This window comes from Myxine glutinosa, chromosome 5 (genome assembly GCF_964187855.1).
Source record: "Myxine glutinosa chromosome 5, kmMyxGlut1.1, whole genome shotgun sequence".
NCBI lineage: Eukaryota > Metazoa > Chordata > Myxini > Myxiniformes > Myxinidae > Myxine > Myxine glutinosa.
The window spans coordinates 42468754-42482270 of record NC_136265.1 but is presented as its reverse complement, the minus strand read 5'-3'; the positions used below and the strand labels follow the sequence as shown (position 1 = coordinate 42482270).

The following is a 13517-nucleotide window of genomic DNA, read 5'->3' as shown; positions in this document are numbered from 1 at the left end:
TGGTTACAACATCAAGACTCGTGAAAGAGCTGACATTAATAACACAAAAAGTCAAACCGACACAAACCGACACATAAAACACAAAATAAGGGGAGCGGTAGACAAGATGGGGAGAGAGGGCGAAGGACACAAACACAACATTTGAGAGCAGGGACATCGAGAGAACTGTGGGAGGGAGAGGGCTTGGGGGGAGGAGGCGTGGGGGTGGGAGAGGGCTTGTGGGGAGGCGGCATGGGAAGGGGGGGGGGTGCGGTGGTAGAGGTATAAAACATATGGACACTGCTAGGACTTCCAGCAAAGAAGTTGGAATTTCAGAAAAGTGGATCTGGGATGAATTTCAAACCTGGGTGAGGGAGGTTGGGGCTCATCATCCGGAACTCCAGCTATATCTCTTGGATCTCTGATCACAATTGGTTTATTGGCACCTACGGAAGTGGTTTGCTTCTTCCAAGCTGTGTCTAAGCAAAAGCCACATATTTCAAAAAGCCTTAGCCTTTGGTTTTAAAACTTGACCCGCAAGGCAGCAGCGGACTCTCCTACTCCTAGATGGTTTCAACAGGACGGAGCATCTGCACATTCAGCTCACTTGTCCATGCAGTGGCTCAACAATCACTTTCCTGGCAGATTAATTTCACACCGATCTGCATTTCCTTGGCCCCTAAACATCTCCTGACCTCTCACTATTCGATTTTTTTTTCCTGTGGGGATTTGTTAAGGAAAATGTTATCAAAGAGAACCCAATAAACATTCCTGAACTCGAAGATGCTCTAACGATTCCCAGAGTCTCATGTGAAACACTACAGTCTGTAGGGAGAAACTATTCTATACGTATCCACAAGTGTGCAGGATTTAGAGAACATTTGTGAAATAAAGTTGTCATATAAATTATAATGTCTTGCGTAGAAAATAGCAGATGTAACAAACAATTATAATTGGGTACATTTTTGTGACTGACCCTACATAACAATTTACTCGAATGAAGTTGATGTTTTTGTTTCTTTTGTCCTGAGCGACTTTCTTTGCAGACATTTGTCGCGTTATCGTAATATTATTAATATACAATTGTTTTTGACTCACATAGTTTTCACAGACGAAAGATTTCAGCTGCAGGAACAGCTGAAGGGTGCGTCCAGGTTTTTTCTGGAAGGTTCTACAGAGGTTCTGCACCCTCTTCATCTCGTCGGCACCACCGATGGCACGGACGTGCGACTCATACTTGGGGTGTGGAGGAAACAGAGTTCAGTGTAGTCTCAGCGGAGTTATTCGATAACGAAATTTCATTACCATGTGGTCACCATAAATTATTGATGGCACCCGGTACAGGGTGAACACAAACATAGGGGAAAAACCCCTTGCGCTCACCTGGTAGAATAAACGGTATACTGCACTGACTAAGGGTATTTTAAACCAATTTCAATGGTTGCTAGAAGACAGGGCAGCATGTAGAATCATAGGAACATTATCATAAGACTTTAAACAAACAAACAAAAAGATACCTATATTGGGGAATAAATAATATTTTGGGGAATAAAAAAAATACCTCCTAAGACCCCAATTTTTAGCTCACCTGGAACGAAGTTCAGGGGAGCTTATGCGATGGCGTGTTGTCCGAAAGTCCGTCAGTCTGTCCGTCCATCCATCAGCCCGTAAACACTTGAAACTTCTCCGAAACCGCTGATGGGGGGCAACCCCCCATAGACCCCCAAAGGGGCAGATTTTTTTGATGCTGTGAACAAACTTCGGTACACCACGGGTGGTGAAGGTTGTGTTGAAGTTTCATCGAAATAGTGTGTGTAGTTTCAGAGGAAAAAGCAAATTCCTATTTTGGGGGTCAAACCTGGACCCACTTTGACTCAGGTGAACCCCCTTAGACCTCGATCCTTATTTTAATGCCGTGAACAAATTTTGTCACAACACAACAAATATAATTTATGCCAAATTTGGTCACAATCCCATCAGCGGTTTCGGAGAAGAAGTTTCAAGTGTTTACGGACTGATGGATGGACAACGCGCCATCGCATAAGCCCCCCTGAACTTCGTTCCAGGTGAGCTAAAAAAAACCGGTACCGACCTTACCTCTAAAAACCTCCTCCATAGGCCTACTAATGATGACCTCTTACTTTTTGCAGGTGCGCAAAGTGGAGTTTGTGTATCATCAACAGATTTAGATTTAGTCAAGGTATAGCGACGTCTTTTCAACATACAGTGAAGAACTAAAGAAAAATCGTTTTCAGTCGAAATCTAAATGAGAAGGAAACCCTGGAAGAAGATTTACAACCGAGTTTAGGGTTAGATGGTTATATGGACTATGTCTACCGAGGAAGGCCACAATCCGTAGATGATCTGAAAACAGCAATAAATTGACAAAATCCGTTCAATCACCGCAGTCGAATGTGTCAGAGTAATAAACAAGTTTTCCATCTCAGCCCTAGTGTGCCTGTAGCATAGAGGCCTACATCCGGATCACGTGTTCTAGCCTAAATCAAATCGTTGAGATTAAATATATCCATTAGAAACGTTCCTGGGTGATTTTAAGAAATTTGTATCAAAGAACATTTCATTTTATATAAAAACTAGAGCTTCCAGGGAAGCAGAACTCAACTGAACTGACTGGACAACTTCACACACCAAGTTTGATCAAAATGCATAAATATTTGTGGACGTTAAAGTCTTAACGTCGTTTTGGAGCTGAAAACAACATGGCGGCCTATGGCGGCCATTTTGTGACGGATCGGGTTGGAATGCAATAGCAACCTACCTTGTGTGGTAAGGGTTAAACATTCTAAGTTTGATCAAAATCTGTTAATATTTGTGGACGCTGGAGAGTTAACGTCGTTTTCATGACCAAAAACAAAATGGTCGCCTAAGTCCGCCATTTTTCAACGGATCGGGCTGAAATGTAATACCAACCTGGTCCTTGGGGTAAGGATGCTGCCTGTCAAGTTTGATCAGAATCGGTTGATATTTGTGGACGCTGGAGTGTTAACGTCGAAAAGTTAACGGACGACGGACGCCGGAGGGTTCAGTATGTGATGAACTCAACTGGACGGTAGTCCAGTTTAGTTAATAAAGGTTTAAATAAAAAATAAAAAAATGAAATACTAGTAAAGGTACCCGGCATTGCTCGGGTCCCTCGTCCCACCTCCTTTCACCACTCCTCCAGACTCCCACTCTCACTACTCTCCCAGAATTTGCATATTGGGTGACTGAATTGGTTCACCAATCAAAAGCTAGAAGCCCATTGTTTTTTGAGATCAAAAGGTCAAGGCTGCATAAAATCATAAATTAAAAAAAAACTATTTTCGTTATTTTGAGCATATGGAAGAAGAAGAAGAAGTCTGAAAACAAACGGATGCGGACGGGCTTTGCATTTTCAGATGTTTTCTAGTTCTAGTTTTTTTTTTTTTTGTCATTTCGAGTTCTCAGGTACATTAATCCCGATAGGAAGACCATACATCGCATCTGAGAAAAAGGGCAGTCCGTCCACCTGCAATAAAAACGAGGCAACAGACTGAATGAGGAAATTAAAGGCAAAGGTAATGGATGAAAAAAAGTAAACTCATGGGAATAAAAGAGAAGATTTCTCTCACCTGGGAAAGTGTGCTCTGGAGTGAGGGTACAGGTGGGGAAGGCAAACAAATTTGGAGAGCCCTCGCCTTGCGAAAAGGTCCGCAAAGAACTCTTACAGCACTCTAAGGAAAGACATCATGGTTCATTTTTAAAACCTACAACCAAGCCTGAGGGAATGACCAAAGACGACCAAATGGTGTCTTGTAATCGGCAGCTCAGAAATATAATCAACTGGCCGAAGATAAAATGTAGTTTCCAAATGAACAAAGCCTATAGTCCCCTAACTCTCCTACAAAAAGCAACCATAACTCTAACACACATCCTAGCACACACAGCAACCCCTTGAACATAGTAATCAAAGGATCACCATCCAGGCAAGAGTGAGGCTTGGGGTCCAGTAGGATGTCTTGATGCTCCAGCCTCTCCATCGCAGCAGCAAGCAAAGCAAGAGGTGAGAGGTGAGAGAGAGGAACATCGAAAAAGCAGTTGACAAGACCACTCCGACAATGAGAGTGCGACTGCGATGAGAAAGCCAAAATCTGCGGGGTTTTGGGTGATGCAGAGAAAACACAGAGCTCAGTATCATCATCCGTTCTTCATTTTAACCCTGCGCTCGCAAAGCAGAAATCGGGGTTAAGCGATCGGTAGCGTACGCAGGTGCCTGCACTTTGTTAACAGCGTACATTGAAAACCGTTCAGCGGAGGAAATTTAAACTTTACCAAATGTTACATGACCATTTCATATAGCGGATACCCTTTTGAGGTAAACTTCGGCCAAAAGGTCAGCTTCGGCCAGATTTCTAAAATTGTCAATTTTCATCCGATCGACTTGGAATTTGAAGACGATTCGCATATCAGGTCACGGAATTCAACCACCAAATATTTTTTAGATCAACATCGGTAAAAAGGTCAGCATAGACCAAAAGGTCAACATAGGCCAAAATTTCTAAAATTGTCAATTTTCATCCGATTCACTTGAAATTTGAACAGGATTTTCATATCAGGTCACTGAATTCAACCACAAAACTATTTTTGAGGTCAACATCGGCAAAAAGGTCAACATAGGCCAAAAGGTCAACATAGGCAGAAATTTCTAAAATTGTAAATTTTCATCTGATTGTTTTGAAATTTGAACAGTATTTTCATATCAGCTCACTGAAGACCAAGTCGCACCAATTCGCACCAAGTCCTTCTCAAGACTACGCGGGGTAAGTATTCTATGAAAACCAACTGGCTGCTTATAGGTTACTTTGAGATGCTTTCTAAGACATCCGGTCGATCTTCCACCATTATACCGATGTTACTCACATCACCTTGGGCATTGATATGGGGGACAAAACTGTGAAATAGAGGATCCATAAAATATTTAATGCAAAGGTGGTTCAAATTTCACTGACTTTTGTTGATAGAAGCCTAGTAATTTGCGTAGATTAATTACTTTTAAGGGAAGTTATCTTCGTATACACACAATATTGAAACCAACAAAAGATGAGGTTAAATGATGGGCGCTTTAGTATCGTCAGATTTTGGTTATAATGAAGTTTATCTCAATGTATGTTTTAGCTTTGCTGGTCCACTCATCGATATTTTATTTTAGCTCACCCGATGTGTTGTGGAGGGATGGAGTGGAGTTACCTGAATGGAAGTATGTTGCACAGACGAGGCAGTGCACCCATTGTAATATCCACACCAGCACACAAGGCCCGGAATACGAGGAATGTCATGGCCAGCCACAGCAAGCGATTGGGGGTGACACTGGCTAACGAAAGGTGCTGAGAAGTACAGTGGATCATACGGCTGAAGGTAACAATAGTAATATGACAGAAACCTGAAGTCATCATCATCATGCAATGGTTTTGTATTGGTACAATTCGTATAAGATTCATTGTTCGCAAATGGAGTCGGCCACTGTTTTAAACACTCTTCTGTGACTCCATCATATTGGGTGATTAGGTGGGACCTTTCCTATCATTCATATATATATATATATATATATATATATATATATATATATACAGACTTGGCATTTAATATGGATTATTTTTTTTGTGGGGGTGAACTTACTTTTCAAGTTGACTTAGAACCAAAAGTTCATTGGAATTATGTTGAAATTATTCTAGATTTTGTTAATGTGACCTTTAAAAGAAACAAAAACCACATTTGACATTTCAAAGCAAATAAATTGATCCTTGAAAGTGATGTAAACTGATATTGAACTCAATTCACGGACAGTACTGTGTTACACTTCTGTACGTTTTCCAGAAGCATCTCTTTATTTTGCACATTAGCCAAATTTTTTTTTAACAACAACAAAAGTTAAATTACGACTGGGATTACGGACAGTAAAATTACAGTTCAGTACGTCGTGCAACCCCCACGAGCATTCAGGAGAGCACGTACACGTTGAGGAATGCTGTTCACGAGATTTGCCGAGGTTTGGACAGGAATCTCTTGCCATGCAGTGACAATAACCTGCTGCAATTCACGCACAGAGGTAGGCTGCTGGTCCAAGTTGTCGATTTGATGCGTTAATTCTGCCCACAAGTTCTCTATCGGATTCATATCCGGGGACATGGCAGGCCACTCCATATGCTCTACACCACAGTCAGCAAGAAAGTGTTGCATCATGCGAGCACGATGAGGCCATGCATTGTTATCTTGGAAGACAACGTTTCCTCGAAAGGCTGCACGAGCAAATGGAAGCAATGTTTCTTCCAGAATAGCCCTGTACTTGAACTGGTTCAGGTTTCCATTCAGAACAACCAGGTCAGTTTTGCCCCCTGCATGAAAAGCAGCCCAAACGGTCACCCCACCACCTCCAGCTTGGACTCTTGGCACTATACAATCTTCGTTGTGGGCTTCATGCACTTGTCTGCGCACTCGGACATGGCCATCTTGACGATAGACCAGAAATGAAGACTCGTTACTGACGATCACGTGATTCCAGTGTCCTGGCTGCCATTGACGGTGCTCTCTGGCCCACTGCAATCGGCGCTGGCGGTGTTGTCTTGTCAGGTGTGGCTTTCTCAGGGGACGCCTGGCACCATAGCCTGTTTGAACCAGTCGTTGGTTCACTAGCTTTCTGGATACAGGCACATTTGTCAGTTGCTGCCACTCAGCCCTAAGCCGATTAGCTGACTTGGTACGGCCATTGTGGACTAACCGGTGCAGCTGGCGATCATCCCTCCTTGTGGTTCTGCGGGGACGTCCTGGCCTCGATATTGGAGTGGGGACACCCCTCTGAGCATTTCGTTTCGGGATCTTTGACACCTGACCTTGAGTGATGCCATACTGCCGAGCAATAGCACACTGTTTCATGCTGGAATTTCGTAAAGCCACCACTGTATGACAAACAGCATTGTCGAGTTGACGGACCATCTCCAGAGGAAGCGGCAATAACTTTTGTAGACGTTCAGCAGTTGTTTTCCCCTAATGCAGAATGCAACAACCCTTACATACCCGATTGTGAAGCCAATCGTCAAATGTACCTATCTGTACATTTTGTCACACCACCTGTGATATAATCCTGTTGTTGACTTCTTGCTGCGACAGACAATCAATGACATGGTTGTTTTAACAAAGGAATCACCGAAGCATAAAATAAACTCACCAGATTGATATACCGAGTTCAGAAAGTAAACCCAAGTCAAGAAAAAAAAAATATTCCATATTAAATGCCAAGTCTGTGTATATATATATATATATATATATATATATATATATATAATATATATATATATATATATATATATATATATATATATATATATATAGATATATATATATATATATATATGCATATATACATATATATATATATATATGCATATATACATACATACACACACACATACATACACACACATACATATATACACATACACATAAACGATAGACCCATGGTATCTGTCTGTCTGTGCTACCATGAAATACGGAAACGCACCTCGGAGAGAAAAAAAAAAAATTAAGTAAAAGCTGAATCAAATCAATCGAAAACCAAAGAGAAAATTATACATTTTTTCAACCAGATGAAAAATTGAACCTGGATGGTGTATAGGAAACAGACTGCTGCTGCCTCGATCACTCATGACAACTAGATGGTATTCATAGAATACTTACCCTGCTCAGTCTTGAGAAGGACTTGGTGCAAGCCAACTAATGTCCTAAAAAAAAAAATATATGATGACGTCATCGGGCACGTGGTTTGGCCGCCATCTTGGAAAAACTGAAAAACTTTGCCCCTTTATATCTCTGGAAGCGCTGCATAGAAAAAATTGAGATATGGCTCATTTTAAAGAACTCTCCAAGGGGAATAAAATATGTTAATGATGATGTCATAGGTGGCTCCATAATGAATCCAAATTGGTGATCCGAGATCAAGCCATTGGAGAAGAGGAAGGATTTGATGTCAGGAGCGATGATCGATTCCATGACCTTGCTGATTATTGGGAGCAGGCTGATTGGTCTGTCGTTGCAAGGATCTGTTTTTGCACATTTTTTGTGTAAAGCGGTGATGTTGGCTGATTTTCAAGATTATGGCAGATGACCTTGAGCAAAAGAGAGGGCGAAGAGAACAGAGAGAGGGTGAAATGGAGCGGCAGAGCAGGATTTTAGGACCGGCTGATGCCGTCTGGTCCAGTTGCAGAATATGAGTCGAGGTTTGACAGAAACCTATCCACCTTGTCAGGAGAGAAGGACACAGAGTCCAGGGGCAGCTGGGTTCGACTGGGTAAGGTGTGGAGAGATGAGTTGGGGACAGGATTTTGAGGCAAACACAGATTTGAGGCATTAGGCTTTGTCACATGCGGTGTCGGCTGTGTAGCCGTTTGAGGTAAGGGAGGGGATGGAGGGGGAACAAACACCAGAAACGGATTTGACCAGACGCCACCAGGATTTGGAGGAAGGAGACAGGTTTGAGAGTTCGGTCTTGAGAGTGGAGAGATAGTGCTTCCTGGCTCTCCTGAGGGTAGACACACACTTGTGCCGAGCTTTGTGAAAGGAACCGAGATTTCCTTCAGTTGGATTATCCTTCCAAGAGGCAAAGGCAAGTTGTTTCAGGACAATGTACGTATCGTTCATGATCAGTGATAAGCGGTGTTCAGTACTAATATTAATAACTGGGGAAGTAAGGTATTAGCTTCAGTTTTTGATAGTAATATCATTTTCGAAATAATGATAACGTAACGTTAATATTATAGTAAATCTAATCGTAACACTAATCCCTTCATAGTGACTGCAAACGTACTGGAAGTTAAAATATATCATCTTCTACATATTAAAGAAGCTGCCGTTTTGTGTCCGTTACGTCATTACGTCTATGATGTCATTACGACGGCTGACTCCACCGATTGACATTTTAATTTACTAGTACGCCTACACCCGCTCACTACGGGAGCTGCAGGAAGGGTCATTCCTCTTTGGGGTATATTCTATGGTCGATATATGTATAGATTACAGTCGATCTATGGTCGGGTCTCAAGAACATTGGGTGTGTGTTCATTTACCAAATTTCTTGTGGCGAGATCGCCAAGTGGTTTAAACATTTGAGCAAGCACTCTATTCAAAACCGTTAAGGAATGGCTGGCTTGGCAAGCGCTAGCTAGCTACTTGGTAAACGAGCACACCTCAAATCCTTGTGGGGTACATAGATTACAGTAGATCTTAGCTCAGTTCTGCAAATAAAACTTACCTCATAGATGTCGGAATTCCTCCAAATTTCTTTGTTTAATGTTATAAACAGCATTAGCAACTGTTTGAAAAGCTAATAATACGTGTTTGTGGTTTATAATATTTTACAAGCCCGGCTACGCTGCTGTTAGACTTCCGGTCTTGTTTTTAAATAGTATAATGTTATGTTATGAGTAAACACTAAATCATTTCCCAGTATTGTGTGTGCACATCTGACCTTGCAGCATACATGATTACATGGTCATCGTCTCTCTTCTGGGCTTTCACATCATGGTATGGCATTGGTGAATATTGAGTGAGGTTAAATACCGTACCACACAAATTTGGAAGAACTCACCTTGATGTGTCTGAGTTTTAATTGCAGGAAGTGGAAGGCCGAAGAAATAAGTGAAAACATGAGAGCTGGGATGCCAGAATCAGGCCATGTCCCCAACATAGTCGATACTGCAGCTTACGGCCTGGGATGAGGACAGGAAGTAGTTTTAATTAGTAACTATAGTTATTTCCTTAAACAGTGTTCAGCACAAGTTAAAGGTGTGACTTGAATGGTATGATGAACAATGCACTTGAACCTATACATGGTGTTGGCCTAATGGTTATGGCGGCGGGCTTGGGATCCTAAGGTCCTGAGTTTGAATCCCGTTCAGGTGTTGAATTAATACCAGGCGGAGTTGACTCAGCCTGTCATTCTTCCGAGGTCGGCGAAATGAGTACTAGGGTACTCGGTCTTCCCTCAAGGAGGTTGGTCCTCAATCAAAAATTAACACCCAAAACACAGTCCACAAACTCTTCATTACATTTAGATTGCTGAGACCCCTCAGATCTTTGACGACCCCAGAAGACCCAAAGACCCAAAATACCCTTGAAGGCCCTGAGGCTCCAAAAGACCCCGAAGACACAAATGTCTCCGAAGACACAAAACACCCCGAAGACCCAAAAATACCTAGAGGAAACAAAAGACCCAGAAGACACTGAAGACCCAAAAGATCCCACATACTCCAAAAACCCAAAATACCCTCAAAGGCCCAGAGGATCAAAAAGACCCCCAAGACCCAAAACACCCCGAAGACCCCAGAGGAACCAAAAGACCCTTAAGACCCTGAAGACACCAATTACCCTGAAGACCCAAAACACCCCAAAAGACCCAAAATATCCTTAAAGGCCCTGAAGACCCAAATTGCCCTGAAGACCCAAAACACCATGAAGACCCAAAAGACACCGGAAGATGCCTCTCCCTCTGAAACGACGTGTGGTGAGGCGTGCGGAGCGCGCCGAGTCACACTATTATATATACAGTATATACTCCAACCTCAGGTCACCAACTCCGTTCAGCTGAAGAAATGGGCTTTGCAAATGGTCGAATTAAAGGCCGAGTGGGCCGCAAGCCGCATAGCTTCCCCCTGTTGGAATCCAATATCCCACCGGTCTCGTAAAGTGAAAGTTTAATAGATTTTTCTCCACCAGAAATTAACCAAAGCAGACCAAAACCGTTTGGGTACGTACACGAGATAATGTGGAGTATCAAGCGAAGCGTGTCGTTAAAGAATAACCGTTTATGGAAAAGACGCACAGGACGACAAAAACAGAGAATCCCGAGACAAAAGGCAAACCATGAATAAAGATAAATAAGTAAACACATTCAACAAGAACGGCACTCGGTAGAGTACATACCTCCGCCAGGCTGAACCATTTACGTTTTGTGTCCCACTGATAGGCCAGACATGCACCCGGTCCTGACCCAAAATCTAATTGGCTTGTTCTTGTCACCTGACTAATTCATCCACCTCGTTTTGTCATAAGTCGTCAACAACCTTTTGAAATATCATGCTATGACCTTAGGTTTTTGGCCCCGTCTCTTAATGGTGAAGAATCACTTGGGAATTTAAAGAACTTTCGGATCCGCATCCGCAATTAAAAATTAAATAATTAGCGTATCCGAATCCATATTCAGATCTTCACCAAAATCTAATAAATTCGTCCTCGTCGCACACCCAATCCTGTCCACCAAATTTCGTCCGAATCCGTTCATAACATTTTGAGATGTCGTGCTCACAGACAAACAGGCAGATGAAAAATCACTCATAGAGCGACACATGGCAAAAGACAACAAAGTAGAATGGCACTCGGTAGAGCATCCTTTGACCTCACAAATAATTAGTGGTTGAATTCAGTGACCTGATATGCAAATCGTCTTCAAAGTTTAAGTTAATTGGATGAAAATTGACAATTTTAGAAATTTGGCCTATGTTGACCTTTTGGCCCATGTTGACCTTTTGGCCTATGTTGACCTTTTGGTCTATGTTGATCTCAAAAATAGTTGGTGGTTGAATTCAGTTAGCTGATATGTAAATCCGATTCAAATTTCAAGTCAATCGGATGAACATTGAGGATTTTGGAAATTTGAAAAAGTTGTCGACCTTTGGCCTATGTTGACCTTTTGACCTCAAAAACAATAGGATTCTGTCGGACCACCAACGAAATTTGTCATTTGGTGAAGTTTCGTGAAGATCAGTTTAAAATTGTGACCTGTAAGCAAGTATAAGTGAGCGGACAGACAAACACAAAAACACACACACACACACACACACACACACACACACACACACACACACACACACACACACACACACACACACACACACACACACACACACACACACACACACATCGGAGTGATTAACATAGCTGTCAAAAAATAATTTGGCCAAATAAACAAATATACATAGTTGAAAACATAACCTCCGTCCACTTTCGGTGGCAGAGGTACTGTAGCTGTGGCCGTGTCTGGGATGTCACTTCCATGTCATTCTATGTTGACAAAAGAACAGGACAACTTCGCTATAACCAGTCCCTGGTTACAAAAGTTGTTCAAACCTACGTGAACACACAGACCATTTTAACTAGACACACAAACGATGGTTCAGGTAATTTTAAAACAATCAAGTGTCGCAGCAAATAAAATGTGGAAACGATTCATTTTACATGTAGTTGCTTGAGTGTACTTCCCTCTGTTATGGACCAAACTGTGTTACCCTGAGGCCCTCTGCTGGAGAATCACATACGAACCATAATGGGATGACACAATAGCTCAAGAGGTAGTGCCCTCATCTTTGAGTCGTCTAGAGGCGATTTGATCCCCGACCTTCCCTATTACCAAGGGATTTGATCCCTATTACCAAGGCCCTTCTCCCCCGATTGCTCAGTTTGGCCGGGTGGCCAGCTCTAGGAAGAGTCCTGGTTGTTCCAAACTTCTTCTATTTAAGAATTATGGAGGCCACTGTGCTCTTGGGAACCTTCAATGCAGCAGAAATTTTTTTGTATTCTTCCCCAGATCTGTGCCTCGGTACAATCCTGTCTCTGAGCTCTGCAGGCAGTTCCTTCGACCTCATGGCTTGGTTTTTGCTCCGATATGCATTGTCAGCTGTGAGACCTTATATAGACAGGTGTGTGCCTTTCCAAATCATGTCCAATCCATTGAATTTACCACAGGTGGACTCCAATCAAGGTGAAGAAACATCTCAAAGATGATCAAGAGAAATGGGAGGGACCTTAGCTAAATTTCAAGTGTCATAGCAAAGGGTCTGAATACTTATGTCAATGTGATATTTCTTTTTTTTTCTTTTTAATAAATTTGCAAAACTTTCAAAAACCTGTTTTGTCTTTGTCATTATGGGGTATTGAGTGTAGATTGATGAGGGAAAAAATGAATTTAAACGATTTCAGCATAAGGCTGCAACATATCAAAATGTGAAAAAAGTGAAGGGGTCTGAATACTTTCTGATTCAGACCCCTTCACTTTTTTCACATTTTGTTATGTTGCAACCTTATGCTGAAATCGTTTAAATTCATTTTTTCCCTCATCAATCTACATAATACCCCCATAATGACAAAGACAAAACAGGATATATATATATATAAATAAAGAGTTAATGCAGAACGCATATTCCGCTGTTTTGTTGTGGGCATGCCCATTTGCTTTTATGAGCACCGTGGACGGGGAGGTTGAGGAGTTGTGGTGAGATGGGAAGGTTGATAGGGGGTTGGAAGGCTTGAAATGAGGAGGGGACTTGAAATGAGGAGGGGACTTGAAATGAGGAGGGGACTTGAAATGAGGAGGGCATTTACTTGGGGTTGAGGGTGAGGACTGCCAAGGTTTTGCAACAGTGTCATCCAATTGTCTGGAATGAATGCACAATGTCCCACAACCTAGTCTTCCACGCACTGGATCGAAGCCCACAGGACATTCGATAAAACATGTT

At 42.1% G+C, this 13517-nt stretch overlaps 1 protein-coding gene across 8 annotated transcripts in view; it reads right to left on the bottom strand.

The window, feature by feature from the left end:
- The window catches only part of LOC137427622 (carnitine O-palmitoyltransferase 1, liver isoform), a 125572-nt gene that overhangs the window by 67115 nt on the left and 44940 nt on the right, over positions 1–13517 (bottom strand). For all 8 annotated transcript variants that reach the window (XM_068117228.2, XM_068117230.2, XM_068117232.2 and 5 more), the window contains exons 2-6: positions 9596–9716; positions 5206–5342; positions 3938–4109; positions 3591–3692; positions 1078–1215 (exon numbers count right to left, since the gene is read on the bottom strand). In XM_068117228.2, the coding sequence (XP_067973329.2) occupies positions 1078–1215; positions 3591–3692; positions 3938–4109; positions 5206–5342; positions 9596–9694 (648 nt within the window). In that variant the 5' untranslated portion in view covers positions 9695–9716. The remainder of the gene's footprint in view (positions 1–1077; positions 1216–3590; positions 3693–3937; positions 4110–5205; positions 5343–9595; positions 9717–13517) is intronic.